General features: G+C 48.5%; 2 protein-coding genes across 9 annotated transcripts in view; one reads left to right on the top strand and one right to left on the bottom strand.

The window, feature by feature from the left end:
- The window catches only part of SMAD1 (SMAD family member 1), a 44,231-nt gene extending 35,718 nt beyond the window's left edge, over window positions 1-8,513 (top strand). For all 3 annotated transcript variants that reach the window (XM_061552240.1, XM_061552241.1, XM_061552242.1), the window contains exons 6-9: window positions 442-552; window positions 2,490-2,711; window positions 3,710-3,966; window positions 5,604-8,513. In XM_061552240.1, coding sequence (XP_061408224.1) covers window positions 442-552; window positions 2,490-2,711; window positions 3,710-3,966; window positions 5,604-5,747 — 734 coding nt within the window. In that variant the 3' untranslated portion in view covers window positions 5,748-8,513. The remainder of the gene's footprint in view (window positions 1-441; window positions 553-2,489; window positions 2,712-3,709; window positions 3,967-5,603) is intronic.
- A 1-nt stretch (window position 8,514) lies between these two features.
- Window positions 8,515-19,092, bottom strand: part of LOC133342887 (UDP-N-acetylglucosamine transferase subunit ALG13 homolog) — a 98,664-nt gene continuing 88,086 nt past the window's right edge. For all 6 annotated transcript variants that reach the window (XM_061552255.1, XM_061552251.1, XM_061552252.1 and 3 more), the window contains 3 exons: window positions 17,820-17,982; window positions 14,675-14,813; window positions 8,515-10,654 (listed from right to left, as the gene is read on the bottom strand). In XM_061552255.1, the coding sequence (XP_061408239.1) occupies window positions 10,543-10,654; window positions 14,675-14,813; window positions 17,820-17,982 (414 nt within the window). In that variant the 3' untranslated portion in view covers window positions 8,515-10,542. The remainder of the gene's footprint in view (window positions 10,655-14,674; window positions 14,814-17,819; window positions 17,983-19,092) is intronic.

The raw sequence follows: 19,092 nt of genomic DNA, 5'->3' as shown, positions 1-19,092 counted from the left end.
TCAAACCAGGCTGGGGCACTGCGGTGGCCAAATGTTAACTCCCTCGCGTGGTATGCAGGTGGTCGTGGGTTCGATCCCAATCCTGATGCTTGTATATTTGGAGTTTGCATGTTCTCCCTGTGGCCACGTGGATTTTCTCCTGTTTTTCCCTCCATATTTTTGAATCGACATGCGTTTAAGAGTATTTGCCTGCTATTTAATTTACACACGATAAGCCACGTCGTTGAGCTATCATCTGTGGCCAGGTCGCTTCTGAAAAAGAGCTGTAGAGCTAAGTGGGCTTTAACCCGGTGAATAACACAAAAGTTTAGTTTAGTATAGCTGACGGATGCTGTGCCTGTTTTCCTTGCGCGTTTGTGTGCAAGTATGTTGATCATCTGTCGCTCTGTACGTAGCCGACTGTGCTTATTGGAGGTGGGTTTTTGCGGCGTGCGTGTACAGCGGACACGCCACCTCCTGCGTACGTGCCCCCGGAAGACCAGAACAGCCAAGACGGGAGTCAATCGATGGAGACCAGCACCACAATGGTCCCCACCTTGCCCAACACTGGCGGTACGCGCCCCTTACCCGCCTATATTGATGTTTGCAGATGTCTGATTGTGACTTAAAGCGCTGTTGCATCAGAGGGATTAGTCTTTGTGAAATGCAAGTGTGTGTAGGTATGCTGCCGCTAGTCAGTCAATGTCTTTTTTTATTTGAGTCGAGAGATTACATGAACCTGTTGCGACACCTTAAACGTTGTTTTTTGTACGGTAGACTTGGGTTACGTAAAAAAAATAGTTTTTAAGTAAACGTAATATCTTTTTGTTTAGATTTAACAAATCTACTCTAAACGTGACAATATTTTTTTTCGTAAAATAAGGTTAATACAATAACGCGAATTGCACTTTTTAATCGTTAAATATGCAAGAAATCACTTCAGGAGGTCAAAGTGACACATTTTGGCAAGTTGACGCAGTGGAGAAAATTGCACAATGTGATGAAATGTAAACAAATTGGCTTAGGACAACTGTGGAGGGGGAACACTGAACCAACCACGGCCTAATAAAAACACAGATAAGAGAGGTCTTTTGAAGTGTCACTTCATCTTCTGGGGAGTGTTCTCGCACACGTGGTGGGTGTGCACTGCTCGCGGACGCCACCTCTGAATGGAAATGTCTTGGTCCTCCGCACGCACGCCCATTATCCGCAGTGTGGGTGATCTCTTCTCAGCAGAGTTCAGCCTGGATCGTACGTGCCGCTGTGGTACATGGCGGGGAGCGGTAGTGCAGCGTTTAGCGCTACGCTGCGCTGCGAAACCCAGTGACGCGAGTTCGATTCCCGCTCACGGCCAACACCAGTGACGATTGTTTGGATCAGTCCTGGGCCTCCCCTAGGTCGACTCGGCCTCAAATGAGTACCTGGTGCAGTGTGTAAATGTCACCACTGAGGAGAGAAAGGCGGCAGGGTGTGGTGCTGGCCACCCATGTCAGCTTTTATCGGTGCTTGCTATAACAGCACTTTCCCCGAACAGTCTGCTAAGGCTATATACGGGGGATCTTTGTCTTTGTGGCACATGATGGTCAGCAGAGGGTGCTGCAGCAAACTCAATTGTTGAACTGTACTTCTCTGGTCCCGTATCAGTGCATCCCCATCTTCACCAATGTGCCCTTACTCGCGTGGTGGTATATGGTTAAATAAAAGTTTGCATATATATATATAAACCTCCCTATGTACGTATGTATGGTGAACCTCTTTCGCACTTCATGTAGTTAACTCTGCTAATCGGAGGTGCGGGGGAAGGACAATAAACTAAACACAAAAATTCATTCTCAAGAAATGAGTTTTCAATGTTGATGATTTAGAAGTGCATAGCTCTGGTGGCTTCCTAATATCGGAAGGAAGAGCGTTCCAGAAGGCCGCAGAAGCGCGTCTGAACGCTCTCGATGCAGTGCCCGTCTTTACTCAATGGTGAGCCAAAAGCCGCTACTGGGAGGATATAGCACAGAATCGAGTTTATAAGTGTGGATGTACTCGTGCAGATAAAAGACCTTTTTAGGGGACTTCATGAGTTTTGTTTTTAAATCCTTTATATTAAGTTTGCTTGCTTGCTTGCGCGCTTACGACCGTGCAAATCTTTCGGTCGTTTTCTAACCCACTTCCCGTGATCCAATCGAGCTGACATTTTGCACACAGACTCGTTGTGCGTGACAATGCATTTTCGTGAAAATTTTTTCCAAAATTTTCAACATTTTAGGAAGAAATAAATTATATTTAATTACCAATTGCTTAATGGTGGCAGGCAATCATCTGACACATAGGTGGCAGCCATCTCAAGCCAGAGGACGAGAGGACCCTAGCCGCCACGCATATAAAGGATTTATAGTGAAAAACTTTGTTTTTACGGGTTAATTTTTTACTGATCAGGGGCCCATTGTTACCCAGCACGGCGAGGTGGTGCAATTGTTCACTCCAAGTGAAAACCTCTTCTCCTTTTGTGACGCTCGTAGACCGGCAGCCCGTGACGTACGAGGAGCCCAAGCACTGGTGCTCCATCGTGTACTACGAGCTGACGAACCGCGTGGGCGAGGCCTTCCACGCCTCGTCCACCAGCGTGCTGGTCGACGGCTTCACCGACCCCTCCAACAACAAGAACCGCTTCTGCCTGGGCCTCCTGTCGCACGTCAACCGCAACTCGACCATCGAGAACACACGTCGGCACATCGGCAAGGGTACGTCGCGACGCGCCACGTTGCCTGCTCTCTGACAGTGCTGCCGGTGCAGAGCTCGTTTGTTAAGTTGGGAAAGCTCCTTTTGACTCGTGACGTCAGAATTTTAATTTGAATGTTTTATTTTTACTGGAGGAATCTGATGAGCTAAAAAGCGCTTTTTCACGGATGTCCACTCAGGGGGGTCGGAACGTTACAACAACAAACTCGATGCAAAAACACGTGACTTGGCGCAGTCGGAATGTTAATTGCAGTTTGTGACTCGGGTCCCCTGCGCATTCCGACCGAGATGCCAGGGTTTGAATCCACGTTGCCACCCATGACTTAACTGTGGCAAGTTGATGGTCTTGGCCTGGAGTTATCAATGACTGCGAAATACAAACATTTTAAATTTGGGTTTCACCTAAATAGTGAGCGTATTCCAGTGCCGAGAATAAAGTGTACAAATTAGACGGTGCAACTACTGTTGCGATTAACCGGCAATAGACCAGAGCGCTCTCCACCCCAACCAGTCACTTGCAACAGTCCGTGCATCTGGTGCGGACACCCCCATGCCTGGCCTGGATCAGGCCTGGCCAGGTGTTACTACGGTATGAGCTCACAAGAATCGATTCCTCTTGTGCCTTGCCTGTACTTGCAAACAAGACAACCGAAATCGATTCTTGAATGACTGAGTGCATGGGGTCTACAACCGAAATAAACGAGAGCCATTTTTTTCGAGTTCGGTAAAAAAAAAAACTATTTCAAGAGACTCAATGCATGTGATGACGGGAGACGGTGGTGCTTGAAACAAATAACATCACGAAGCAGTCATTAAAGAGCTGCATGCGGCTCCGGGAGACACAGGTTGTATGTACGTATGTTGAACGTTTTTCATAACCGTACGTAGCTAACCGTGCTAATCGCAGGTTGCCGACTCCAAGACTAGTGACTCAAGGACTGTGAATACTCGATCGCTCACTGCCCCCCCCCCCTCTTCGTGTACCCCCATCGCGTGACAGGCGTGCACCTGTACTACGTGGGTGGGGAGGTGTTCGCCGAGTGCCTGAGTGACAGCAGCATCTTCGTGCAGAGCCGCAACTGCAACTACCACCACGGTTTCCACCCGACCACCGTGTGCAAGATCCCCAGCGGCTGCAGCCTCAAGATCTTCAACAACCAGGAGTTTGCGGGCCTGCTGGCCGAGTCTGTGAACCACGGCTTCGAGGCCGTCTACGAGCTCACCAAGATGTGCATCATCCGCATGAGCTTCGTCAAGGTGAGCCGCCCAGACCCCTTCCGCATAGAGTACTTTTTCTGCTGTTTAACACGTAGATTTTCATAACGTAGGTTTTTTTTTGGGTTAGATCGTGTAAATATAAATGTGTCGTTAAACCCGCCGCCACCACCTGACACAGCCAAATTAGTAAGGGGCTTGTTACGTAAACAGAACATGTCAATTTGTTACTAGTACAGCACTAGTGTATAGTGTAGTGTATAGTAGTATATAGTGTAGTATACTAGTACAGCTCTAACCGGTGTGTTGGTGAGTAAAGCCACAACATTTACAATCCGAGTCTGACGTTTCGCCAGTTATTGCAACCGGCATCATCAAGCGGCAGCGCACGATCGATCGTGTCGTATCGATAAGAGTTGATACATTTCTTGTGTTGAGCAAAGTTAGAATTTATTGGGGGAAAAAATGCTTATCTGTCAACTTTAAAGTCTTGGTTTTTTTCGTTAAGGAAGCTTTCGTTTGATTTTAATAGTCTAGGGGACATGTCGCTTCAGGATGCATTTACAAGATAGTTTTTTTGGGGTTGCATCTTTAAAAAAAACACAACAATAAAAAATAAGCGGGTTTCCTTTCGTTTATCAAAAAAAGTAATGGGCATGGCTGCGGGAGTTGAAATCTGCTTCTGTAAAATAAAAAACTTTGCTGCCCCACACCGTTGCGACACCTGGCTGTACGCACGACTGCTGTTATCGGTTTTCAAATTTTCCTCCGTGCTCTGGGCTCCGTAGACTTTAAACAGTTATCACAAAGTGTAAAAACCGATGTTCCCTTCATAGTCACCTGCGTGTGTGTGCGGGCAGTGAGCCCAATCTCCTCCCCATCTTCAGACCCAAGAGTACTGAGTTGGGGATGTTTAGTCCGCAGAGTTGCCTTGTACCCGGGTCTCTTTGTTTGGGTGCCACGGTGGCTAGGAGATGTTAACGACCTCGCCCGGTACACAAGGAGGTCGTGGGTTCGATCCCGACCCTGGCATGTATATTTGGAGTGTGCGTGTTTTCCCCGTGGTCTTGTGGATTTTTCTTCGGGTCTTCCAGTTTTTCGCTCCACATTTTAGAATCGACACGCGTTTAGAATATTTGGCTGCAATTAATTTCCACGTGATAAGCCACATCATTGGGCTATAATTTGTGGCCAGGTCGCTTCTGAAAACGAGCTATATAGCTCCGTGGGCCTTACCTGGTAAAATAAAAAATTGTTTTTATAGTTTAGTTTGTGGCATAAAAAACAATAAAAAGGACCACAAAGTGTGGCACTTTTGTTGCCTTAACCCTTTCCCAATCTGAGATCTATGCAAGTCGCAGGGTGGGGGTGGCCCCGTTCACCTCTGAATCTTGGAACGCGCATGCGGCTTAGCGTTAATTTTATTTAGAGAGGCTTCGCAACGTATTTTTTAAAGACATTGTACTCACTGCAGAGAACTATAGCGACACGATCGCACTATGATAGCTGCTGCCAAACCGCATGGCCTTGTGGGAGCGTCGAGACCGATGAAGTTATTTTACTTCAGTTTTGTTTTCCCCGATTTTGTTTTGACGACGTACGCGTACGTCATGGGGACGGGAAATGTCGTTTAACGCCGGCGTTGCGCACACCTTGTCCTCCGCGTCCGTTGTGACCAGGGGTGGGGCGCCGAGTACCACCGGCAGGATGTAACGAGCACGCCCTGCTGGGTGGAGATTCACCTGCACGGACCCCTGCAGTGGCTGGACAAGGTGCTCACGCAGATGGGCTCCCCACACATGCCCATCTCCTCGGTCTCCTGAGCGCGACTCCGCATCTTCCCCCCACCCACCCACCCACCACCCCCCGACACCTTTCAATGCCAGCCAAAAGAGACTCCACAGTCGCCTGCCGTGTTGTTGTTTTTTTATTTCATCACACAACCTGCCAAAATCAAGCTTTGTGGTGTTCGCTCTTTTTCTCGTTTTTATTGGTCTATTGTTATTGTAGCCTAGTTTCTATTACTGTTATTATCACATGGGTTTTTTTTAACCATCTCTTGCCATAAGCGCACAAGTTATCACTGTTTTGGTATCATCACCGATCTGATATGTTTTTGGATGTCTGGCTGTAAACTAAGCAAGCTGCAGTTTAATCTCAGCGATGAATGTTTCGCCTCCACCACCGTTCAATGTCTCCGTTTTGGGGCCGTATCAGGCGCCCCGTTTGCAAGCGGCTTCGTTTAATTCACGACCTTTTTCTCAAATCCTTTTCCGCTTACAACACTCGTTGGTCGCAAGCGCCCTCAAATGCTGGTGGAAAAGGATCCGTCGGTCTGTACCACCTTGACATACGAGCCTTGACGTGTCCACACAAGACCGCAGCTTCGTCTCACCTGGCCATTGAGTCTTCAGGTATTAACTTGTCGCTTCATGAAGTTAAAAGGGCGTGAAGAATAATAAGAAGTGGACTGTTCGATTACAGAAGTCGCTGTGCATGACTTTTTAGGGCCTCCGAACACTTGGGCAGATTGTGTACCCACTGACGGCTTGATTCTCTGCTGCAAGACCGGTGCAGCTTTTGCGTTGATAAAACGTGTGGACCTTTAACAGCCTTGCGACAGATCCTAAAGAACCCAAGGGCATTGCCAAACGCCACCCTGGCAAAAAAGAGGTACTGTGGGGTGGAAAAAAAAAGTTGCGTTGCCTTTCAACTAGGCTGCAGTTGCAAACGCCTTCCGAGGTTGAGAAAAGTTAGAGTAACACAATTGTTGTAAAAAAAAAATTATAATTGGTATCCAATGGAAAGGATTTGCCGATTTGGAGTTAATTGCTTTTTGGATCATAATTATTGTCATAAGGTTGCTTCCTAGAAGCAGTGGTCTGTGTGTTTTGCTTCCAGGATTAACTTGCAGTCTGTTTTTTTTGCCAACTGCGCAATTGCCTGGGTTCTGAAGTCTTTGGGCGGCTTTGGTTAAAAAAAGAGATTGAAGTTCAATGAAATAATTCGATTGGCTTAAGTTCATACGCCAGTTTTTTTATTTGTCTGACTGCAGGACCATGAAAGGGGAAGGTTTTGGGATGATGGGGAGGGGAGGGGTGGGGGAGGGGTGGGCAAGGCAAAAACAGATCTGGGCTCCAACGCACGTGTTGAATTATCCCAAGTAGTTTTTGTTTTAAGTGACTTTGTTTACAAGCGCACGTGCCGTGTTTTTAAGTTCACATTACACGAGAAACCGAAGGCTTTGTGCAAGCGAGGAGGTATTGGGCTTTCGTTTTTTTTACGTCTGCAGACAAATTGTGGTGTCTAGTTAACGTGCAGTTTGCGTTACATTGGTAAAAGCCAAGCCTGTGGCTTTTTTTTTACCATCCGATGCGAGTCACATGACAGGTGTGAGCTTGTAGCCAAGATTGTGTTTTTTAAAGTTTTTTTTTATTGTCATTTTTTTTAAACCACATTCGTAAGGCTGTTTGTATGCCGTGTGTGTCCCTGTTGGAGAAATATGAACGTTAAAAGGGGGACTGGGGAGGGTGTGGGTTGAATTGGGGTAATTGGATTATAACAGTAAAATTTGTGTACAGCTTGCAGTAGTTATATTACTCTATTACGGAGCGTTTTGTATTGTAGATGTGCGCGTGTGTGTGTGTGTGCGCGCGTGCATCAGACCGTTCATAGATAGGTTCCCTGCGTTGGTGGTAGACGGATAAAAGCAGAGCGGCGAATGTGACAAGTTTTTAAATGTCGCATTCTTTTGACGTATTGTGAAACGCATTGCCATGCATCGATTCCTTATTCTGCTGCGGAAATCTGCAAACCTCTAATGCTCAATTAACGTTAACGGTGCATTACAGTATTTTTCTGATTTTTATTTTTGAGTCTCCCGTGCTTTTTTTAAAATAACGCTAATTCTTTATTGTAGACTCTCAGAATTGGCTGACTATTGAAGGAAAAAAAATACACGGCATATGTAGTTTTAAGATTTGAAACAAATTGTGGTTAAAAACATTGTACATAAGTTTGAAAGCAGAAGCGTTGTTTAGGAGACTGTCACCATGATTCATCTTTTCGACTTTGGTTATTTTCAATTCACGATGGTGTTACTACATCGATACGCCTCGAGACGTCATTCTCTATAATGTACAATAATTGCCTATCATGTATTTCTCTGCCTTGCATTACAATCAGCTTAACGTTTATAAATGGAACGTGTACTAAAACATTTATTTCTTTTAAATGAAGCGCTTACAGCTTTTTTCCTTTGAAAATTTTTGTAAACAATATTAAACAAATACACTACTGTCTTTAAATGTTACATTTTGACACAAGTAACACTAACTGATTTGTTTTTCGTTTTACGAGAGGTCTTTTTTTAAGAAGATGAACTATTTTGGCTAAAGAATAAAAAATAAGGCTGGTTTCGCTCATCATTTTTGGTGATTCCATAGCAGAACTCCTTAGTGCTGTAAGTAAAACACTGCTTACCATCTGCTCCTGACAACTGCAACTCCTTGTATCCAGCAGTGTGAGAAATGTCAATGTAAATGTTTTGATGAACTTTTGCAAATAAACTGCTTTAAAATAAAAAAAATCTCAACTTTGCATTGTTTATTTTTCACGGCTTTCTTGGGAGGCTTATTTTAGAGGCACGGCAAAAAGAGATTCCCGGTGGCGTTACAAAGCTTGGAGTAAAACCCAGGAGCGTTTCTCATGCAAGGGGACATCGAGGTGGAATGGGGGGAGCGCTGACTGGACGAATTGAAACAGGAGGTCCCAGCATTGCGCGTGGCACAGAGGAAACTGGCAGATTGCAGTTGAAGGTGAATAAAGGATTTAAAAATTAACCCGTAAAAACAAAGTTTTTCACTATAAATCCTTTATATGCGTGGCGGCTAGAGTCCTCTCGTCCTCTGGCTTGAGATGGCTGCCACCTATGGGTCAGATGATTGTCTGCCAGCATTAAGCAATTGGTAATTAAATATTAAAAAAAAAATTCCCTAAACGGTGACAAATTTTGGAAAAAATTTTTTTTCACGAAATTCATTGTCACGCACAACGAGTCTGTGTGCAAAATGTCAGCTCGATTGGATCACGGGAAGTGGGTTAAAAAACGATCGAAAGATTTGCACAGTCCTAAGCAAGCAAGCAAGTGAACTTCATATAAAGGATTTTAAAATGCAGCTGGTCCCTTCTTCAAGGAGATGCGTTTGAGAGTCAGCACTGGAGAAAAGTCAGAGGGGATCACAGAGGCCCTGCCCATATACGGTGAATTTTAATCTGCTTTTTCGAAATGTTTCCAATCGCAGGAACAACTTCCTGTCCAGGCATGAATCTTACATAAGCGGCAAGTTGCGTTAGACAGGCCTGCCTGCCTCCAATGTCCAGCACTGATATTACGTGAGCTTTAAGCCCAGGAGAGGCATTAAGGATCGAGGTGCAAGAGCTCCCAAGATCACAAGTTCATTCTCAATGGGCCAAAATATCAGCTGGAGCCAACTCACTGACTGAAGCAACTCGTTATCGTCATAGATCAGCTGACATTGGGAAAAGGAGGAGGAGACGCTTGTGAGGTCGCACATTTTTAGGAAGTGGCCCTGTTCGAGGTTGGAGTCACATGGCCGTGCTGGTAGAGATGGTGCTTTGGGTGCAATTGCAGATGAGGGCACTCCTGTGGTGTTTGGATCAGCAGCAAAAAATTAACCCGTAAAAACAAAGTTTTTCACTATAAATCCTTTATATGCGTGGCGGCTAGAGTCCTCTCGTCCTCTGGCTTGAGATGGCTGCCACCTATGGGTCAGATGATTGCCTGCCACCATTAAGCAATTGGTAATTAAATATAATTTATTTTTTCCTAAAAAGTGTAAAATTTTTGAATTTTTTTTTCACGAGTCTGTGTGCAAAATGTCAGCTCGATTGGATCACGGGAAGTGGGTTAAAAACGACCGAAAGATTTGCACGGTCGTAAGCGCGCAAGCAAGCACGCAAGTGAACTTAATATAAAGTATTTAAAAAGAGTGAATTCTCCAAGATTAAACAGGTATTTTCTGTTTTTATGTGTAGCCATTGGGATCAATATAACAGGTAAGATGCAATGAATCTCTCTCGCTTACGTCAAACTCGGGTGTCATGTGCTCACATCTGCCTGCCAGATAGCACATTCATCGTATAACGACGGTCCCCATTACCATACGAGGCAGGGGTGATCCATTTATATATACCCCACTGATTTCTAATGACTTGCTGCAAGGGTTGACTCCGTATCTTCGAGTGGAGAGTAACATTTTCATCGGTATGTTGAGATTGGCGGCAGGTGTGTTTAGGTTTTGAAATAAAAACGCTTTTCTGTAAATTTCTCCCTTTTACTTTCATGGGGTTTTCAACAAATGGATCGCCTCGCCACGACCCGTATTTACCAAAGCCGACCAATTTTACAATGGTGAAAACCTCGCGACCGCCACCGAGCGTGGATGTGCAAGGCGACGGCGACGAGTTTCCCATCAGCGGTTTTTTTTTCACGGTTGTGCTGCACGAACGCGCAGCGTTTACAAGGACACGTCGGGGGGTGATGACAGGGCTGACGAGCGTTTGCGCTGCGGATCCACCGAATCGCTTCTTTGCCTGTCATGTGAAGCCCATCACTTCGTCCAGGAACTGCGCAAACTTCTCCGGCTGGCCTGGAGGGAACGGTTTCAGCGTCTTGAGATCCATCTCGCGTAGAGTCTGCACAAGGGTGCTGCGAGGCAGAGGAGAAACGGCGACAGAGATTTGTTAAATTAAACTTTTTTATTTTAGCAGGTAAGGTCCACTGAGCTGTATAGCTCTTTTTCAGAAGCGACTTGGCCACAAATGATAGCTCAACGCAATGGCTTATCACGTGGAAATCTACAGCAGCCAATTACTCTAAACGCATGTTGATTCTAAATGTGGAGGGAAAAACCGGAGAACCCAAATAAAAATGTATGTGACCACGGGGAGAGAGACACGCAAACTCCAGATATACAGTCGGCATCAGGGTCTGGATTGAACCAACGAACTCCTGAATACCAGGCGAGGTAGTTAACATCTCGCCACGGTGCGGTGAGATTGAACTCGCCCCTTGGCATTGTCATTAACGCCACTTTTATATCTTAATAATAAGTTACGAAACAGCAATCTCCGAGCAATCTTGTCCAGGTACTTAGAATGGCTGTACAAGATGCGCGCTGCTCCAATCTCCCACCCCTCTTCCAAGATTCCTGTCTCGCGTGGAAGAGGAGGCAGCTCACATGGCCTCTCAAGGCGGACGATCCAGTGGAGGCTCTTAGGCCAGCGGCGTCGCGAGCTGGAGGTCGCAGCGCTGCGCCTTCACGTTTCACAGCGGCGTGTGTGCCAGCCCGACTGATTTTAAGCAGCGAGCTGGCGATATTTCAACCTTCTTACCGCGCAGATGAATTTGAAAGGGCAGCCGTAGAGCTTCGTAACATTTTTGACTACATTTATGTTTTCAACAATAGGTCTGTGGTAAAAGGGGTTAAACAACAACAATAGAATCAACAAGCCTGGCCCTTAAATCAGTCGGGTTTGGTATTTGGCTTTGAAAATCGTGAGGGTTGGTATGTGGCAGTGGCTAACATTTTGAATAATGGCCTTTGGGTAAATTTCTAATAAAATATTAAGACAATGAGGCATATCCGCGCCCCCACCCCTGTCCCCAGTAGGGTTTGTAATTGAATTGTGGATGAAAGCCAATGCAGTCAGCGTTCACTCTATATATAACATTTTAATAAACCTACGCAAGACACTTGGGCCCATTAATGCGTCATTCCTTTTTGTTCGTTAAGCTTGAAGCGTCGCACGCCTGCTCAAGCCTTGAGCCACCACACAAGTCCCTTTTCCTCCTACCTCATCAACATTTACGCACGGCTGACTCCACCGCGTAAACCCCCGCCCGTCAGCACGACGCGGCGGTGCAGTGACCGGGAGGTAACGGGAACGAGCGCGGTAAATCGCAGCCTCAGTGGTAATCAAAGGGCAACTCCAACCTAGGGTCTGCTCAGCCAGAAATTGAAACAGTGTCACCATCACCGCCATCATCAAGATCCACGGGCAGATAGCCCATGAGGTGTCCACTGCACATCTCGTCAATATGCTCAAGTAGTGAACGTCTTTCTGGAACAGGCTGGTGGAATTCCCAGGGCGATGTTGGCAAGAACTGAGTTACCTAATCGGGGGGAGGGGGGGGTCTCAAGGAGTGACAGCACATGTAGAATATTATGGGATACGGACATTGATAGGCGAAGTGGGTGGTGTGGTGGCCGCAGTGCTTAGGGCACTGCTGTACGAAGCCAGTGAACTGAATTTGATATCCGGTGACACTTAACAACAATCAAGTGACACCTCAACTGATCCTGGACCTCCCCTCCCTTCACCAACCCACACTGACCCCGCGCGGTGGTGATTGTTCAACAACCCCCGATGGGCGACCAGCCACGAGGAAGGTCTTGATCCAGCGGTGGATCGAGAAAGGCTGCGCGTGATTACAGCGTTTGACTCTCGATCTCCAGATTTTGACAGCTTTTGCCTCGACGGCAGATATTGGCGCCGCATTGTAGGAAGTCATCAGTGGCCATCACAATAAGTCTGGCCCACTCCATTAGAGCGTGGAATTTCCACCACTGGCTTCGGGGCTGTGGGAAGAGTTGATTGTGGAGTGGAAGCACTTGGGTTTTGGCAATTGTATTTTTAGTACACTGCCCCTAGATCAACTTCGCCCGAAATAAATTCCTGGTGCGAGCCTCACCTCGACCAACTATCAGCCTCGCCTGGGTTGACTTTAGCGGCCTGGGTTGACTTTAGCGGCCTAGACCAGCGGTCGGCAGCCTGCGTATCCTGAGCCGCACGTGGCTTTCCGAGGACCATTTCGTGACGTCATTTAATAAGGAGGACCGTCTCGTACTCGCGTGCATCGCGGCTCTTGAAATGCGTCGAGTTCGTTTTAACGAATTCGAACTAAAAACGGCTCTTTTTGTTATTTTGATTTGCCGAACCCCTGTCCTTAGACCGATTAGCCAGTGTTGCAGCTGCTGCAGTGGAAGGAAGGGAAGGTAACGTGGATGGATGTGGGGCAGACTACTCACTCACTGCCTCGAACTCAAAACCGCCCGCATAATGCCCCTTTCATTCTGTTATGTCGCTTTTTTGACCACTCTGTGCCTGGCTCGTTGGAGTCAATTATCTCACGATGCATCCGCCTCATTAGCGACGGGCGAAAAAAATAACCTGTGCACGGCAACAAAAAAACCACGACAAGCAAAACACTTTTCAGAAACGTCCTGCACGCCGTTTGAACATTAGCACGTGCAATTTGCGTGTTTTTTTAAAACCCGAATGCGAAGTTTCCTTTGCCTAAAATAGGAATGAGATGATGATGATGAACGGATCATTAGCACTGTTTACTGTTTGTCTTAGATACCGGGGGGGGGGGGGAGGGCCTTTTCGTACAAGGCACCAGATGGTGGCTTCAATTTTCGCTTTGCCAGTTCTTGTTCATACTTTCCACGTTTGCAAGCGGCGAGGTGCCTATGGGAGGGAGGTGAGTATGGCGAGCGCGTCGCTGACCGGAACGTATGAGGTCGGTCCGCTCGCTTAGAGCGTGTGCGTATTTTTCCACGCGCGCGCCAACAGGTTCGGCACAATAGATGCAGGAAATCGCACCGCTGCACCTTTACGTTTTACAGTCACGTGTTTGCCAGCCCGACTGATTCAGGCAGCGCGCTGGCAATTTTTTTAACCCTCTTAACCCTGTAGATCATTTTGAATCCCAGCGGTCATCCTCGCAGCAGCGGCTTTTGGCTCGCCATCGAACGAAGACGGTCACCGCATCGCGCGCTTTCGGATGCGCTTCTGCGGCCGTCTGGAACGCTCTTCTTTACGCTATTAGGAAGCCACTTGTGCTGTGCACGTTTAAATCTTCGAGATTGACAAACTCATTTCTTTAGATCTGCTTTGGTGTTTAGTTTGTTGTTCCTTCCCCACCACACCTTCGATCAGCACGGTTGGCTATGTACGGCGCGAACGAAAGAAGTTCAACATACATCCATATACATACGTACATCACTCCCACAGAAAAACACTCTTGGTTAATCATGGCCACAAATCTCGAACGCGGGGGGGGGGGGGGGGGGGGGGGGGGCGCTCCCGAAAACATCCCGAGGCTCGGCGAGGTCGGCAAAAACCAGAGGTCGCAAACGGGTTTTGATTCCTTACCCGTACCCGTACCCGGCCGCACCAGGATCGCAAACGGGTACCCGTACCCTACCCGATACCCGGCTACCCGTACCCGGCTGGGTATCGGGTAGGGTACGGGTATCAGGTACCCGATTGCGACCTCTGGGATGAAGCCATGTTGCAGGCGCGGGTGGGTTGATTCTAGGAACTTGAATTGTGAGAAGAGACAAGATGTTGGGAAATGAGTGACAAACGGTGACTCACCAGTGACTCACGGCCTACCCGTACCCGTACCCGGCCGCACCAGGGTCGCAAACGGGTACCCGTACCCGGCCTGGTACGGGTAGCCGGGTATCGGGTAGGGTACGGGTATCGGGTACCCGGTTGCGACCTCTGGCAAAAACCGCACGCGATACGGCGGCGTCCCTTCAAGTGGCTCCGCAGAGCTGTGCTCGCTCGCACCTTGCGCCGTGCCAAACGCCGCATCGCTCATCGAAGCGCGGTGCGCGAGCGATCGGAAGGAGTGGGGGGGGGGGGGAGCCCCCACCTGCACGTGCAGGAGAAGAGGTGGCCGTCCTCCTGCAGCTGCATGGCCAACTCCAGCTGGTGATTGTCCATGAGCTTCTCGTTGATGACGACCACCAGAGGCTTTGAACACCCCAGGGCCTCCAGGCAGCTTCCTGCACCTGCACGCGTAAAAAAAAGGGCCCCCGCGTTTGTCGCAGACTGGCCTGCGCGCGTTTCACGCCGTTGCAGACTCCTGTACGGGTGGCAACCCTGGAGCGCGACCTTGTTTAAAGTCTGGGGGGGGCGGTGGGCGTGTGGGGGCATTATTAATAGGCAGAGGAAAACAGGAAGCAGGTCTTAAGCCTGGGCTTGAACAGGAGCAGGGAATCAACAGCACGGAGAGCTGCGGGTGGGTGGGAGAAGGTAGACTGCGGGGGTAGTCGAGAAAAATGAGCGGCCTCCCACCACCAACCCTGCAGCAGTAACCTCGTTTAAAGTGGGGGCGCATCCACACACTCAGGGTGGGCACGACACGGTCAATGTTAAACAAACGTGGGACGAGTGTTAAACACGCAGCGGGATGAGCAACTGGATGCGATCGGCTTTTGTCTAACATGCATTCTGCTCTCGCTCCCTGTGAATATTGTACCACCGTGTTTTGCCTTGCCTTGGCGGCTCAGCCCCATACAGCCCCCTCCTCCCCGTGCCACTACGGGCCTGATTGACGGTGGCATCTGTGACTCAGGACTGCCTGCCCAACACCAGATCGGAGGTGTCCTCTAATCGTAAACCAATCACGCAAACGCCGGTCATTGTCGCAGCAGCAGTAGCAGCAGCAGTAGCAGCAGCAGTAGCAGCAGCAGTAGCAGCAGTAGCAGCAGCAGTAGCAGCAGCAGTAGCAGCAGCAGCAGTAGCAGCAGCAGCAGCGCTTTTGGCTGGCCATCAAACAACGACGGTCGCTGCATCGCGCTCTTACAGATGCGCTTCTGCGGCCGTCTGGAACGCTCTTCCTTCCAATATTAGGAAGGCACCGGAGCTGTGCACTTTGAAATCAGCTCGATTGATGCACTCATTTCTTGAGAACTCCTTCTAGTGTTTAATTCGCTGTCCTTCCCCCGCACGTCTGGTTAGCACGGTTGTCTACGTATGGTGTGTAAGAAGTTAAACATACACTATGAGACCTCCTTTACCAGCGAAGTTGATTGGTCCAACTTCAAGGACAGTGCATATCATTATCATCAGAGTTGTTTCTTTTTGTTTGCATTTTGACTTCTTGTGTTGAGGTTATTGCAAACATGATGCCTTGTATAAAGGTGTCAGATTTTGTACCAGTTGAAAGGGTAAAAACCTATTACTATAAGTTCAACATACATACAGACATAGATTACTTGCTACAACAGGATCAGAGCGCTGAGATAGAACTGTTCAGATCCAAGTTCCCATTTGTAGCAAGTTGATGGCCAAAGCTCAGCTCACCAACGAATGCACAAAAGAGTCATCTCGTAAAATTTCTTCAACTTGAATTGGCTAAATTCCAACTCAAAAGATGAAAGTCTTTGGTTCGATCGACGTACGGCAAAACCTTTCTTGTCGCGGCAAATGCCGTGCGCGCGGTAAAATGCTCCGAGCGTTAATAGTAAAGAGGCGGGTGGTCTAACGAAGTGACTTCGGAAGCGTCTCTGTAACGTCATCCACCGTGGCCGGCCTCTTGCTGCCGCCGGCTGCGGAGTTCTGAATGGAAACTCTCCTTCGTGTCGTGACGCGTCGCCGATTTTGTTTGCCTCCCGAGTGTATTGTCTACACTGCTTGACTTTCCTACAGTATATTTGGTCTGGAATCACTTCCTTGCTGAGTGACTGTCGTGGTGTATATATATATAAAATAATACCCCTTTCTTCCGGCACCTCGAAATCCACGCCACGGGAGGCGCAGTATGAATAACAAACTGTGACGATGAGAGATTCAAACGCTGAAGGTGCAGCAATGTAATGTCTTGCTCGAATGGACATCCGTGTAAGAGAGCTTTATCGCTTGTCCGATTCCTCCAGTAGAAATGCATATTTCTGATTCTGATGCCGCTCTGGGTAGAAGGGCCTGCACTGGAGCTCTAGAGAGCCGCTCTAGAAGGCATTTGGCCTACTCATCCACGCTAGCCAGACATGTTGTTGAAAGCGGTGGGAGTATCCACGCTGTACCGCCACCACGCACGACCTGCCCATCGCCTGCGGTGGCAGCCGTTATTACTGCTGCGTGAACAGGGGCGGGGGTGGGGGCGGGGGAGGTTACTAGAAACTTTCCCATCGTTGCAACAATCACGGTCGTGGAGGTCGAATCGGACCCACGACCTACGAACCAGAGGTCGCAAACAGGTTTTGATTCCTTACCCGTACCCGTACCCGGCCGCACCAGGGTCGCAAATGGGTACCCGTACCCGTACCCGGCCAGGTACGGGTACTCGTTCCCTACCCGTACCCGTACCCTACCCGAAATGAATGACAAACGCTTACTCACCAGTGACTCACGGCCTACCCGTACCCGTATCCGGCCGCACCAGGGTCACAAACAGCTACCCGTACCCGGCTGGGTACGGGTAGCCGGGTATCGGGTAGGGTACGGGTATCGGGTACCCGGTTGCGACCTCTGCTACGAACTGAGAGTGGCATTGTCTTTGTGTCGTTCGCCTTTTGGCATCCTCTGGTCTGACACCGTTTGAGACTGGGCTCTAAAGAAAGCTGTCTCTGGTGTGGACCAATCAGTTTCAAAGACAATACATCATATACTACCAGAGCATGTTTTTGTTTGCATGTTCACCAACAAGTATGTGCGGTAAACGATGTTAATTGGTTCCATAGTATTCAAGAGAGCTGTTTCCATAAGCAACGCACATCAACCATTTATAAAAGCTAGCAGCCAGTTGCTCTCAAAACTCTCATAAAAGGGCGTCGCTGATTGGCTGAGGTCTGCTAAGTCTACTCAGGAGCACTCCGATCAGCTGAAATCGGTGGCCGCGCGATATCGTGAACGTATCGTTAATCGAAAATGTATCGCTAACAGAAACAACGGGGGGACCCTACGGGAGCTGGATCGTTCATCGAAATACCGTTACCGATGGCATCGTAAACCGAGGGACCACCGTATAACGTGGGAGACAAGCGACGTCAACAACGCGTAAGAATCCCGCTCACCGGCGTGGCTGATGACGAGCGAGGCGGCCTGCATATCCTCGGCCAGGGAATCCTTGTAGCGGAACGCGCTCAAGCGGAACCCTGGGCGCGTGTCGGGTTCCGGCAGGAGCGCTCCCCGACCCACCTGCAGCACCAACTCCGAGTAGCCCAGCGACCTCAACACCTGCCGACACAAGTGGGGGGGGGGGGGGGGGGGGGGGGGTCAACGACGATTCAACAGTGTCGCGGTCAGAGTGCTCCCAGTACCGAACACGTACGGTGTCTTTGAAAGTGCTCGCGTGCGCGTGCCTCTTGGCGATTTTCAGGCGGTGGCGGAAATTCCGCACCACAGTCTCGTCAAGGAACATAAACCGTCACGTGACCTCCGGTCAATCCTCGTAGCAGCAGCAGCGGCTTTTGGGTTGGCCATTGAACGGAGACGGTCACCGCAACGCGCCCTTTCGGATGCGCTTCTGCGGCCGCCTGGAACGCTCTTCCTTCCGATAATAGGAAGCCGCTGGAGCTATGCACTTTTAAATCTAGATTGAAAACTCAAATTGATTTTTGTGTTTAGTTTGTTGTCCTTGCTCCGCACCACCGATTAGCAAGGTTGGCTACGTACGGCGCAAAAGAAGTTCAACATACGTCCATGCAGTTGTGTCCTCTCAAATATCGTGGCCGGATGTGCAGTGTCCCATATATAAAACAGGAGGGATATTTGGCAGGACCTCTAAATATTCAAAATTGCATTAACGAAAAAGAATCACACTCCCAAAGCTCAACATATTAACAGCGTGCAAAGCATTGCTGACGTGCTGTTAGCTGCATCTCCACGCTGCGCGGAAGCGTCGCGTACCAGCGGAGTCCCAGTTCAGCGCCGTGCCGCGCACTAACTACTGCAGCACTGAAATGTGGGTTCCAGAATGGGCTCGTGATTTTTTGATGGTTTTAATGGTTGTTTTTTTCGTAACTTTGAACTTGATATATTTGACGACGTAAAGAGGAACGTAGTTAACATTTAATTAACATTGCACGGCTATAAATGGGCTACATGGATATAACGGGGTCTTGATACGAAAATATATTATCCGGTATTTTAAGGTCGAGCTGCACATGTCACGTGTCGTAGTGTGCATACAATGGTGTATGTACAGGGACTCCTCTACTTGCGAAAACGCGACTTACGATAAGAATAAAGCTGTCCGTATGTCCAGTTTCCTGTTCAGACCGAGAGTCGTAATTTTAACCGCCGCGCAATAGATGGTCGTGGTGGCATCTACATTTGCAGAACGTC

Source organism: Lethenteron reissneri, chromosome 16 (assembly GCF_015708825.2).
Source record: "Lethenteron reissneri isolate LAM-NWPU_2019-01 chromosome 16, ASM1570882v1, whole genome shotgun sequence".
Taxonomy (NCBI): domain Eukaryota; kingdom Metazoa; phylum Chordata; class Hyperoartia; order Petromyzontiformes; family Petromyzontidae; genus Lethenteron; species Lethenteron reissneri.
Note: the sequence above shows the minus strand (reverse complement) of the source record. Positions and strands in the feature narration are given on the sequence as shown.